The sequence below is a fragment of the Pholis gunnellus genome (assembly GCF_910591455.1).
Source record: "Pholis gunnellus genome assembly, chromosome: 12".
In the NCBI taxonomy this organism is placed as follows: Eukaryota; Metazoa; Chordata; class Actinopteri; order Perciformes; family Pholidae; genus Pholis; species Pholis gunnellus.
In genome coordinates, this window is record NC_136539.1 from 9,758,978 (window position 1) to 9,772,708 (window position 13,731).

General features: G+C 42.9%; 2 protein-coding genes across 3 annotated transcripts; both read left to right on the top strand.

Moving 5' to 3' along the window:
* The first annotated feature begins 967 nt into the window (after positions 1–967).
* On the top strand, positions 968–10,423 carry sympk (symplekin). Its single transcript, XM_079169835.1, has 27 exons — positions 968–1,097; positions 1,415–1,552; positions 2,001–2,066; positions 2,256–2,309; positions 2,477–2,550; positions 2,661–2,787; positions 2,961–3,210; positions 3,302–3,472; positions 3,632–3,871; positions 4,066–4,217; positions 4,320–4,470; positions 4,550–4,775; positions 4,874–5,024; positions 5,130–5,365; positions 5,751–5,832; positions 5,931–6,044; positions 6,142–6,289; positions 6,446–6,606; positions 7,082–7,190; positions 7,310–7,410; positions 7,668–7,758; positions 8,227–8,328; positions 8,747–8,934; positions 9,050–9,226; positions 9,354–9,443; positions 9,611–9,781; positions 10,132–10,423. Exons 2-27 carry the CDS (start codon positions 1,481–1,483, stop codon positions 10,297–10,299), a joined length of 3,672 nt encoding a protein of 1,223 aa, XP_079025961.1. The 5' UTR covers positions 968–1,097; positions 1,415–1,480; the 3' UTR covers positions 10,300–10,423.
* A 670-nt stretch (positions 10,424–11,093) lies between these two features.
* On the top strand, positions 11,094–13,701 carry LOC306703660 (glucose-1-phosphate adenylyltransferase). Of its 2 annotated transcripts, none has more exons than XM_079169694.1 (8): positions 11,094–11,387; positions 11,920–12,009; positions 12,123–12,202; positions 12,302–12,417; positions 12,548–12,645; positions 13,022–13,090; positions 13,181–13,239; positions 13,433–13,701. In XM_079169694.1, the coding sequence occupies exons 1-8, from the start codon at positions 11,196–11,198 to the stop codon at positions 13,551–13,553; spliced, it is 825 nt and encodes a 274-aa protein (XP_079025820.1). In that variant the 5' UTR covers positions 11,094–11,195; the 3' UTR covers positions 13,554–13,701. The 2 variants fall into 2 exon arrangements, with proteins under 2 accessions (XP_079025820.1, XP_079025821.1); XM_079169695.1 differs by having other exon boundaries at positions 13,022–13,089; positions 13,167–13,239; positions 13,433–13,520.
* Positions 13,702–13,731: the final 30 nt, after the last annotated feature.

Genomic DNA, 13,731 nt, shown 5'->3' on the forward strand with positions numbered 1-13,731 from the left:
CAATTATCAACTATTCAGTAAAGTATTAAACTATTTTGAAACCATTGCTTGCATGTTACTAGGGGCACATTTGAATTGTGTGCATATTATACAGTCGATGTTCTAACTTGAAATATATTTAAATTTAAAAAGTGATCAGTTATTTGACCTCTCATCTTGGATCCTAAATTATTTTTTATAGAGGTTGTCCAAATCCTCTGACAGCAGGGACCTTATGTTGAAACATCAACACTGTATTAATTTTTATTTTTTTATTGTAAAACAATTGCGAGACACCATACAAATCACAGTATATCCAGTTAAATAATTTCCAAAACATGCTTTAAATTATATTTGCTATGCAAAATTTATAATGAAATCCTTTCACTTAATAATTAATATATTATCTACCAGGAAAACTCTCCAGTCTCTCTTCAATCCGTTAATCTTGTTGCACTATCGAGAGACTTGGAATGAAGATCAAGCACTGTTGCACATTCTAAACAGGTCCGGAAAGTTGTTACAAATTTCAACAAAAGAAAAAAGAAGCCCATTGCAATTGTTACGTTTTTATATTTGGTATATATATATATATATATATATATATATATATATGTGTTTGATAATTGTATTTTATATATTTTTTTCCTCCTGTTTCTGAAATTGAAATGATTTAGTTTTGTGTTTAAACTGGGTCGGCTATCTTTTAAATTGTGTGTCGCTGTCTGTGGTGCTGATCAGGAGTCTGTTGCAGAGGTACCCAAACAAACAAACAACACAATTGACAAATTATTCCTCTCATGGTATATATATAGGCCTATGGCTTTGAAATAAATGGTTTGTTACAACATAACATGACAAAATAAATTTCATAATGGACCAAATTGTTTCTGCTCCAGCTATAATGTGTCCAGCAGGCGGCGCTGCTTTTGTGCTGCGCTTTAAATAACAGTAGAAGAAGAAGAAACACGGCTTTTTCAATTAAACATGGCAGCTTCCCTAATACAGCAGAGTTGTTGAACTTATTGACTATATAAAAACCTACGACACTATCTAGTCTGTCACACTGGTCACGTGTAATTACTGTTGCTACGACAAAGCAAAGCGCGTGTGCAGCGGTGAGTAAGTATAACATATAGTATAATGTTTAAACAGATGACAGGGTTAGCACTACGGTTAGCACGGGGCTAGCGCGCTGCCTACCAGCAAAGCATTTTGTATTGTGATACTCAGCGATAAGACCTTGTTATTAGTGGCTTGTATCTGCAATGCATGTTAGTATTTAATGGGGCACAAATATCAAGCAACTATGTGCATGTGTACGATCAGTATGTTTAGCTTGCTAACCTTTGCTAGGCAACCTTATTGTGATCTCGGCGGGTTATAAAACAGCATCGAGTAACTTTCCTGTTTACTGCGGTTATGTGTCACACAGGTCGCAGTTTTTAACAGGATTTTGAAGACCATGACGTCCACATAGCGGGAGAAGCAGAGCAGCATCATGGAGTTCACTTCGGAGGAGGATGGAAGTCAACCCACTCCCCATGTCGTCGATATGACCACCAGTGAACGGGTAAGCTGTCTGCATCCTAATAATGCAGGAGTGAGTTAGATCTGGGGTTATTTTGGGGTAATGCGATCTGTAACGACTCGTTTAGAGATGAACCTATCGGTGACATTGGCATCGGTCCACAAACATCCTCACCGCATTACTTATATCTGGCTGATCAAGCGTTGGCATGTGTACAGATGTTTCTCTCTCTAGCAGTAGGCTGCATACAAAGGACACATTAGCAACACGATAAGTGTCATGGTCGACTCAATAGTGAATTACCTAAACATTGTAAACTCACAATAATGATGTGGAAGTGTTGAGTCAGCAGCATTGCTAATGAATCAGGTTGCCATCTCTATGGAGGTGATGTTTGGAGCTGCTGATTAACCTTGTATACTTTATATGGTCTGCTAGGTTGAACCGAGGACAATAACATGTGTTAAACAGTTTGCTTGTCCTGTTCCAGGTGGTGGATCTGCTGAACCAGGCTGCCCTGATACCCACAGAAGAAAAGCTAACGGTGCTCAAACAGGTTTGTGGTCTGTTTATTACATTTTGTTTTTATTGTCTTCTTATTTAGTTTGTTGTTTAATTGATTGTTTGCTGGTCCTGTTTTCCATGTGCTGTGGAGATAGCTATATGAGGCAAACCACAGTCCTATGAAGCAGAAAGGTCGATGGTGAACAATACTGAATCCATTAACTTTATATATCTTTTTCAGGTCCAGGAGCTCATCATTAACAAGGATCCCTCTCTTCTTGACAATTTCTTGGATGTAAGTACATCTGTATGCAGCTCCCTTATCTAACTGTTGTTTGACCTTAAGTCAAGCTATTTGAATGCATCAGCTGTATTCAGTACAAAGGGGCACATTGTGCAGTAGACTTATAGCGACATGGTAGTAAACTAAAAACTTCCTCCATTGGCCTGTTCATCCTGTAGGAGTTGATCGCCTTTCAGACTGACAAGTCTATCGAAGTGAGAAAATTCGTCATTGGCTTCATAGAGGAAGCAAGGTGAGTTATTAGACAGACAAGTCTTCTTCTCGTGGCTCTGAATCACGTTTGTGAAAGGAAGTGTTATGCAGGTATCTCATTCTTTCTTTTCAATGTTGTTTTTTTTCCAGTAAAAGGGACAATGAGCTCCTTCTCAGACTGGTCGCCAATCTGAACATGCTGCTGAAGGACGACAGTGTGAACGTGGTGAAGAAAGCCATCCTCACACTCACCCAACTCTACAAAGTTTCTCTGCAGGTAAATACAGTCTCACTTACAGATTTGGGACTGCTGTCATGTAGCCCAAAGAGTAAATGTTGTAGATCGGATGTAGTCTGTTTTTTTTCATAGGAATATACAACAAAATCAAGTCACTACTACCGGTATCTGTTGCCTTTTCAAACCCTTTACTTCTGTCTCTTCCTTGCCAGTGGTTGGTGCGCTCTAAGGCAGTATCAGAGAGGCAGGAGGCGTGCTGGGATCTGGTCACACAGATGAAAGGGGACGTCCTGGCCTTACTGGACTCTGAAAATGACGGCGTTCGCACTCACGCCATCAAGTTCACAGAATCGTTAATCATCACTCTGTCACCGCGGACGTCAGACTCTGACGTTCCCAAGCGACAGGAGAGTGACACCAGCCTGGACAAAGTTCCCAGAGATCACTCGTACATCCGCTACGGTACGTTAGAATCCTGCTCTGTGGACGTACGGTGTTAACGTGTTGGTTTTTTTTTTTTTAACTGATATCTTGATGCTGTTGGAATCATCAGATGTGTTGTGTGAGGAGGGAAAGACTGCACTGGAGAAGCTGCTGAAGTTCATGGTCCATCCGGCCATTTCCAGCATTAACCTCACCACCACACTTGGCTCCCTCGCCACTATCGCCCGCCAGAGGCCAATGTTCATGTCAGAGGTGGTGCAGGCATATGAGACGTTGCATGGTAAGTGCTTCTCAGCCACAACACCATTTAAATACAAGTGTTGTGCCAGGTGGATGTTGAAATCTTTGTGCTCAATACATCATTATTTGACTGTACGTCATATTCTATTAAATGCTATTTTTCTCCCCCCCCCCCCCCTGTATATTTGAACCTTTTTAGCAAACCTGCCACCCACTCTGGCCAAGTCTCAGGTCAGCAGCGTGCGAAAGAATCTGAAGCTGCACTTGGTGGCGGTCCTCAAGCATCCCTGCAGCCTGGAGTTCCAGGGTCAGATCGGCACTCTGCTGCTGGACCTGGGAATGCCCCAGAGTGAAATAACCCGCTCTACTCCGGCACCACGTGAGCAGCGCAAAAGGCCTCGCCATGAAGAATACACGGAGGGAAAAAAGGTCAAGATGGGTGAGTAGATGCTAGCAGTCACATATGTTTGATTTAATTTATATATATATATGTACACCAAAAATCTTCAAACCGGGTCAACCAAGCCTGATGGACACGAGCTAATCTTAAAAAATAAAATGTCTGACCCAAACACCTGCAGCTTGATTGTAAACGCGAGTGTTTTTTTTTTTTGTCTGTTCCTTTGCATTCAGAGCCGGCCCTGATTGAAGATGACGAGGACAAGGAGGAGCCAGCCCCGCTCTCGGTTCCTAAACCAGCTGCTGTTCCAGTAGCACAGTCTGCCATTGACCTCACGGCTGAGTTCCTGCACCCACTGCTCTCCCCTGAGAATGTAGCCAACCTGGTGAGCAGCAGCGGCCCTTTTTTTTTTCCTCCAGTTTTATTTCTCTCCTTTTAAGCCCGACTGTGTTGACAGTTCAGCTTATATCTCTGTCTGGTTGTTTAGGTGCTCATCAGCATGGTGTACCTGCCTGATGTCATGCCGGCATCCTTCCAGGCCACATACACACCTGTTGAGTCAGCTGGCACTGATTCCCAAATTAAACATCTGGCCAGGTTGATGGCCACGCAGATGACTGCAGCTGGGATTGGTCCAGGTTAGTGAAAAAGACGTCCAGCACAACAAGGTTGTTTTGTTTGTTTTGTTTCGCTCTAATTAGAAACATCATATCTTAGGACTTGAGCAGTGCAAGGCCAGAGAAGACGATGCAGGGAAGGGCGAAGGCAACGACGAGGACCCTGCTGCTAAAGACCCGTTCATCAAGCGCAAAGTTCCAGCTGTGATGCTGGGACAAGCCATCTCTGTGGTGGGAGGTTACGAAAAAGAAAAGACTCCACCCCCAGAGGCTCCCGTCGTAGTCAAGAGGCTTCCCGAGCCCATCGTTCCTACGGGACAAACCAAGTGAGTTCTGTTTCCAACACAAAGATGGCAGTAAAAGTATTGTTGCGCCTTTTGGTTAAGTCAGACTCATCACCCTGCACGATTCTGTTCTGTTACAGAATGGCGGGGCCAAGTGGGAGAAAGAAAGTGTTCCGGCTGTCCGATGTCGTCCAGCCTCTATCAGACGCCGAGATCGAGAAGTTAACCTCCAAAGCGGTCAGACGCATCCTGCATTCCGAGAAGACGATTGCTCAAAGTGGCATGTCCCATGTAAGCAATCGCCACATGGTTGATCTCTCCTTTTCTTCGTGACGATTGAGTTGCACAAAACGAGGGCCTGTTTCAGAGCATAACCGCAGCAGATGTGTTTGGCAGGTCAGAGTGAAGCTCCTCTCCAAGCTCGTGACGCAGTTTAAAGGGATGATGAAAGAGGACGTGCTGCAGTTTATACTGGATGACATCAGGACAAGGAGTGACCTGGCCTTTGCGCTCCTCTACCAAGAGTACAACACTTACCTCAGCCACCTGCCGACCGGGCAGCTGGAGAGCTACGACCACTGTCTTTACACTCTGCTGTCGGGCCTGCAGGAGAAACCCGAGCAGAGGGATGGGTGAGACAGAAAAAAAACTCTCTAGCTTTCATTTAAAAGGGCAATGTGTAAATCCTTGCCACGTCCTAGGTGGCAGCATTTTACCTCCAGTACAGGGTCCACACAATCTAGATTCACAGCCATGAGCTCACTACTGAATAACAGCAGAGCCAAAATACACACAAGTCGACCAAACTGCTGACACTCGGAGAGCCGGTCAAAATAACAGCGCTATTTTATAATCTTCACGTGTGGTGGCGGCCACACTTGTATTTTAGTTTTGTCCTGTAATGACTGAAGATGGTCACTTGCTTGTTCCTGTTTTATTTGCTGATACTGTGGGGCAAACAAAAAACTAAAGTGAGCCCATTGTCACATTTTGTCTTCCCCATTCTGTCTCTTCCAGACTTTTCACCAAGCTGGTACTGGAGGCTCCCATTATAACCGAGTCGGCGCTGGACGTAATCCGACGCTACTGTGAGGACGAGGTACGCGACGTGATGAAGAGACGCAGCTTTCGCGTGAAGAGCCAGTTCCCTGCATGTCCACTCAACTGTTTGGTGTGACCTTTTTTTTTTTTTTTCAGTCTCGGGTGTATTTGGGCATGACGACTCTGAAGGAGCTTATTGTCAAGCGGCCCTCGAGGCAGTTTCAGTATCTGCATGTGCTTCTGGATCTCAGCTCACATGAAAAAGAGAAGGTGATGACATATCTGGTACCAGATCCTATTCATGTGTAACTCGCCCCCTCTTCTGTGGTTGTCGTACATTTCAACGACTGTGTCTTTTTATGTTCAGGTGCGGACCACTGCCTTGGCTTTTCTCAAGCGTATGTATGAGAAAGACCATCTCAGGGACTACATTGAGAAGTTTGCCCTGAACTACATGCAGCTTCTGGTCCATCCCAACCCTCCATCTCTGCTCTTTGGAGCTGACAAAGATACAGGTTTGGGATATGTCAATGCTCTCTTTTTCAGGAACGCCCTGATCACATCCGCACCTGGAAGCTTGTACACAAGGTCCACTACTGTAACGTGTGTGTGTGTGTGTGTGTGTGTGTGTGTGTGTGTGTGTGTGTGTGTGTGTGTGTGTGTTGGGACAGAGGTGGCTTCCCCATGGACTGAAGAGACCGTGAGACAGTGTCTGTTCCTCTACCTGTCCCTGCTGCCTCTAAACCACCGACTGGTCCACGAGCTGGCATCAGTCTACACCGAGGCCATCGCTGACATCAAGCGCAGCGTGCTTCGAGCGATAGAGCAGCCTGTAAGTCACTGTTCGCTTGCCCTCACTCTGGCATACATGTGTCTTTTGAGGGATGCTCCTTTTTGTCTTCTCTTTGAACTCTCAACAAACAGCTGGATAAAAAGAAAACCACTGTTTGAGTTCCTACTAATGAGGATTGATGTGTAGGTGTAAAGGTCATCTGATAGCTAGCCGGTATGAATGCCTGGAAAGACCAACATGACGAACTTAACAGTGGGCAAAGGCCGGACTATTGGACTACATGTTTATCTATTTCCTCATGTGTTTTTAACTTGTTTCATCATAAGAGAAGGTAAACTAAAGCAAACGGAACACGGTGCAGCTTTCTTGCTCTCTCAGACCAAATAAAAACACAATGAAGTTGAGACAGAACACCTGTAGTCTCAAACCTGTGATTTAAAGAAACTGCAGGCAATGCTCCTCTTAAGTTGTGTTGTCTTTGAGTGGTATTGACAAGTTTTCACCCTCGTTATAGATCCGTGGAATGGGGATGAACTCTCCTGAGCTGCTGCTCTTGGTTGAAAACTGTCCTAAAGGGGCAGAGACGTTAGTGACCCGCTGTCTGCACATATTGACTGATAAAGGTAAAAAAAAAAAGAAAAGTTTTTAAACTGCAGTCTTACATGGGGCAACGGCACAATAGAGGACAGTCCAGGAACTTGAGTGTTGATGTTTAAAACAAGTCTTCTTTTCCTGCATTCAGTGCCTCCATCTCCAGAGCTGGTGGAGAGAGTGCGAGACCTTTACCACAAACGAGTGCCAGATGTTCGTTTCCTAATTCCAGTCATTAATGGCCTTGAAAAGGTTAGGTTCTGCAACTCATCCCAATAGTCTCGTAAACAGATCTGGCTTTTGTAATGTAATGTTTAACACACTGCAAATATCCTCATCATCATCATCATCATCATCATCATCATCATCATCATCATCATCAACACATTCCAATATTCTGAATGTCTCACAGTTCACTAAATCAAACTGCAAATGACATCAGTGCATCCTGGTTATCTTGCCACTGCATGATAATCACAATGATTTCTGTCATTTTTCTTCTCATATAGAATGAAGTCATCCAGGCTCTCCCCAAGCTGATCAAACTCAACCCGATTGTAGTGAAGGAGGTGTTCAACCGTCTCCTGGGCACTCAGCACAGTAAGAGTCTTCGTTTGACTTTTAAGAACCCTGCTCACACTTTCAAACACGTTATCATCAGTTTGTACTTGATTTTAAAGTGGCAAAAGACAATGTGACCGCACTCGGTCATTCCCATGGCTTGGATAAATTGCGGTCCACATCTCTTCTAGGGTCTCTCCCTCTCCTCTTGCACACCGCTGAGCTGCTTTCATTAGAAAAGAGTTGGCAACACTGCACAGGACACACTGCATTTTGTTTTCCACCGATCACTATTTCCGCTTCTGGGGATAGTAAAGGCAAAGAGCTTACATTGACACTCTTTGGTAACTGGGGATAGATGGCTACCGATAGCTACCTGGGAAAACAAAAGCGCGAGTGTTTTAAGCAAAAAAAACATGTCTTTTCCCACTTTAAGTTTTATTCTAGCAAGTAGTTTAAATGTATTTAATGACATGGATGTGTTCTCATTGTTGTGTTGTCTTTCAGGTGAGGGAAGTTCATCTGTGTCCCCTCTCACCCCCGGAGACCTGCTGATTGCCTTACACAACATAGATTCAACCAAATGTGATATGAAGTCCATCATAAAAGGTCAGTGTTGTGTTCAGTGATTACACTTTTTTAGTGTCTCTGAACAGCAGCTGGTGCTTCAATCTGTGGTTACTTTTATCTTGGCAATGTTGCCCCTGATATATCACGTTTATATTGAATACATGTTGCCAGGTTTTAGAATTTGACTGTAGCAAGAACAACCAAATAGTTACAATTTATTAAGGTAAGCCATTATAGGGACTTTGAAAAATATGTTTTTTGAGATTTTGTGACTCTTCACTTGAACCCAAATTGCAGGCAGTGTAATAGCACAACTGTATAATGGGTTTGAGGCCTGTAATATAAATGAAAGCATGCTTGGCCGAACCCCCGATGACCCTCTTCTGTGGTTAATTGATCAGTTCCTGTCGCGTTGTACGACAGCCGACAATGAAATTGTTCTGCGTCTGTACTACAGCCACCAACCTGTGCTTTGGGGAGAAAAACGTGTACACGTCGGAGGTTTTGGCGGTGGTGATGCAACAGCTGATGGAACAGAGTCCCCTCCCCATCCTGCTCATGCGTACCGTCATCCAGTCCCTCACCATGTACCCGCGACTGGGAGGCTTCGTCATGAACATCCTGTCCCGCCTCATCGTCAAGCAGGTCGGCACCAAACTCCAGCCAAATATTCAGGCTTTCTTCAGTCATTGACGTTCTGGAATTTGTATCTTTTCCTATATCTCTCTATTAACTTGTCAAATATGTTTATTTTCTGTAGGTGTGGAAGTATCCCAAGGTGTGGGAGGGATTTGTGAAGTGCTGCCAGAGGACGAAGCCTCAGTCGTACAGCGTGCTGCTACAGCTGCCGCCCGCACAGCTGACGAGCGTGTTCGAACGCTGCCCGGAGATGAGAGAGCCTCTTCTGCAGCATGTCCTCTCCTTCACACCTCATCAGGTAAGAGCTCTTTCCACTCACTTAACACTGAGCCTCATTAGCAAATACGTTGTAAAACAAAAACGGAATTCTACTTCTCTTGGGATTTCTTCGTGTACCAACTGCCTCTGTTCTTCTGTGCAAACAGCAAGCTCACATACCTGCCTCCATCATGTCGGTCCTGGAAGTGCATAAAAAGCCGGAACCAAAACCTGTGGAGCCTGTCGTGGAGAAAGAGGTAACTGATGAGGATATGAACATAATTCATAAGGCCTCTTTACAACATTGCTGGTCATTTAGCCAATTCTTACCTAATGTGTCCATGTAGAAATTCATTGTAAAAATCGAACTATCCTGTTATTATTCACAAGTTGTTGTCGTATCCTTCGTTCTCTTATCACACAGATGGAACCAGTTCCTGCCCCAGTTGAAGAAGAGGCTCCCACTGTGACACTGGAAGCATCAGAGACGCCAGAGCAGCAACAACCAGCTGTCACGAAAGATGAGGAAGAACCAATGGAGCAAGAAGAGCCCGCCCCAGTGATACAGGAGGAAACTGTTGATACTGTTTCCCAGGCAAGTTACAACGTCATTTTTCTCTTCTTTTTACATGATTGGAATTGTATGAAGTAGACTAAATTAGACCTTTCCATCTGTAGTTGCATGTTAAATGTGTATGGCTCAGTGGCATTTAAACATCTGAAAGCCTACACTGCCTAGTAGAGACACAAACAGGATAAATACATATGGCTGAATGCCTTTTAGCCTGAAAAGTAACACGATTATTTGATATACATGCACCGTAATCAACAAAACACTACTCTATGCGGCCCCAAATTATCTTTTGAAATAAATAAAATGTTTTTTACAATCTACGATTGAATAAAATAGTTTTGGTCTGTAAGCTGATTTTTGGTTTTCTTCAGGAGGAGCCGACGAGAGCAGAGGAGACGCAATCGCCTCAACCAGAGCCCGTTGAGGAACCGATGGAGGATTCTCAGCCTGAACCCTCAGACCTCCAGGAGCCTGTGAAAGATGTCGAAGCTGACGTCACAGAACCCGAGGCTGGAAGCGGCAGCGAAGATGTAGAATGACTGCTGAAAATATATGCACTATACACAATTCTCTCCTTTTGCAAACATCCCACAGATTTTTAGGATTTCATGTCAAGAAAATGCTCTTTATTCTTTTTGTATTTGTAGAAAACAGATTTTGAGGGAGGGGGGGGGGATCAGGATAACTTTGTGTATGAATTCCATATGCGTTCATGTGATGACTTGGAAAATAAATCAATGAAACGCTGGTTTACTGTCTGCTTCAATTCTGTTTACTCCATTACTTCCCTATAGTTCAGCATGAATATGTTAATAACATTTCAAACATAATAGATAACACTGTTTGGTTTTGAAAGTTTTAGGTGTGATGAGTAGTAAGTATGTTTAATGGAAATGCTATTTTCATTTTTTTTTATGTTGCCAGAACTACTGGAAACCTGCAAGACATGGATGTGTGTATTTTAATGTTCAAAAGGTATATTTGATTCATATTTTATAAAGTTAATTCATGCAGTAATTTTACGCATGCATGGAACTCCACTTAAGGGTCTGTCTTTGGGTCACGTTGAGCATCAAATAACACAGAATATCCTCACATTTGGACTATGCTGGATTCATATTTGTGTTCTTCCACAATACTCGTGCTAACAGGCCTGACAACGTTTTTAATGTGCTTTTGATATTAATGTTTTACCACTGGCCCCTGTGGTTAATCAAAACATGTATTTCCTGTGACATTTCAGGGAAAAAAGCTACATTTTATTTTGGAAATTGCAACCGGAAGTGTTTTAAAATCTCTCGCGTAGCCAGACTTGATTATCGCGAGAGATGAGTCCGCTCTGTGGCTGTGTCCTTAAAGACCGTTTCACCATTTTCTCCACTGACTACTACTAAATAACCGACCAGGTAACTGTGAGTGTCGGTTCAGACTATAAATGAAAGCTGTGATTCTCGCCGCCGGCTACGGAACCAGGCTCCAGAGGGATGTGGTGGCCGACAGCAGCGGGAGGTTCGCTCACCTGGTCGGGACTGCCAAGCCGCTGCTGCCGGTGGGAGGGTGTGCCCTGATCTCCCACTGGGTCCATGCTCTGACCGCCTCTGACTGTGTGGACTGCATCTATGTTGTTGTAAGTAGCAGAGTCAGTCACCAGCATATAGGTGGAGAGCAACTATGTGCGTTTACAGGTACTGTTCTCAAGTGCATGTACTTTTCATTTTGTGCAACTTTATAGCCATCTTCTATTCCAATAACCTTTAACTCCACTGAGTTACTACATTAATCTAACAGGTAGTTTCCAGAAACTTTACATAGTTGAGTTTACAGACAAAACATACGATTATAAGATCTGATGCATTGTTAAAAATAATCTACCCAACAGTGTATAAAGTAGTTTAAATTAGCCTTATCCTATGTTAATGAACCAATAATAATAATCCAATCATATGTAATGACTTCCTAAAAGGAGCAATATTGCATAATCATTTATTATTACTATTTTTTATTACATGTTGCTTAATCATACCAATGTGTGTTGATAAGCCAAAACAGACTTTTTGCATTATGGACCAAGGCTGATGTCCATCCCTAATATACAAGTCTATGAACTGAGGATGAATGAGCCGCTCTGTTACGTAATCTCCCCCCTTCTCTCTCCACAGACTAACGCTGTTTACCTTGCTGCTTTTGAAGAGTGGGCGTCACACTTCACAAATGTCAAGATTCTCAGCGATCAGACGAGAAGCAATGATGTAAACACATGTTTTCACCATCATAACATAACATATTGTTGACATGTTTTGGCCCTTAGACAGCAGACTTTTTTTTACACCTCTCATCTAAACTGACTCTCTTACTCCACCAGGGGCGCCTTGGTGCTGTAGCCTGCCTGCAACTTGCAGTAAAGCACTTCAACATAGAAGACCATGTCCTCGTAATTGGGGGGTGAGTGCACTCAGTTAACATTATCAACACTACTCTGCAGAGTTGTCATGTCCTGATTCTGCCAAATGCATACAACTCCCCTTTTTCCATCCATTGCAGTGACACCCTGTTCAAAGAGGATTTTAGCCTCAGGAAAATAAAAGAGAGGTTTTCTGACCTCCAAGCAAAGTGTGAGGACAGCTGTCTGGTGCTCTCGTACCAGTGCAGAGAGCAGGGTGAGTGGAAGAAGTTAGGCTTTAATGAGCACAACTGTATGGAAGCTTGTCAAGTAAGGGAGTGTGTCTCATCCTAAAACATGGCTGGGCCTCGTGCTCACAGTTGGTTCCATATTGTGTGTCTGTACAGAAACACGTAAATACGGGATATTGGAAGTGGACGGCGATCTTCGCGTCCTCTGTATGAAGGAGAAACCTCTTCCTTCTGAGACGAAGTCGAGGAGAGCAGTAAGTTCAGTATGACGGCACCGGTCACTCAGCTCTAGTTCCGGGAGGTTCACGTCCACATATAATGAAGGGATTGTAACCTTTTCTTAGTCGCCTGATTCAACGAGAATTGGGAGATGAAGTCAGATTTGATCTTTGGTTGCAAATGTAATATATATAGCAATACAAAGAAATGTTATTTACTCTCTGAGATCTTAAATCACGACTGGCTACCAATCATTCTGCCCAATGCGATGACGATGTAATAGTTGTTTTCTGTATTCACAGTTGTTGTGATAGATATGTGGTTACTGGTATTTTTACATGACACCCAACATGCACAGTATATATCTACACTGCATATCTTTGGAGTTAATAACTTGCATTTGTTTTTCAGTGTCCATGTTTCTACGTGTTTTCAAAGAAAAGCATTCCTCTGTTGGATACCTTTCTGGAGGAAAAGAAGGTACATTTAATAATCAAAAGTACGACGTGTGATGTGCTTTAAGAGTAAATTGTTTTATTTTTCTACTACTACTACTGTTTGTGTCCATAGGAGGTTCCTATTGAGGAGAAAGATGCCCCGGGGAACTTTGTGTCTTGGCTCATTGCGAGGTAATGTCTGCTGGGATCAGCATCGTTATCGAAATCAATTTGTAATCCTGCTTTGTGGCGACCAGCTGGTCCTCTTTTCATATTTTCCATACATGTAAAATGATGTACTCAACTAAAACTAATACTTTAAAAATCTATTTGTCAGTGTATTTCTCAATAAACTTTGATTCTTCTTTTATTTTTTCGCTTTCAGAGAGCCAGTATACATTCATCAGATTTCGGGGCGTTTTGATGTTGGAAACTTGCCTTCCTACATGGAATGTGACCTTTACTTCAGAGAAAAACTTCAAGATGTCGGGTCTTACATGGTGTAGAGGAAACCGAAATGAACACCATATTTATTATGCAGTGTTAAAAAAAATGATCCAAAACCAGCACGGAATAAATCAAATGGCCAAATTCAAGAATTGTAACTGTAAATAAGCCTTTAAATATGAATTGTAAGTGATTTTGTAATGAATATTTTCCATTAAAACGATTTTTGCATTCAAA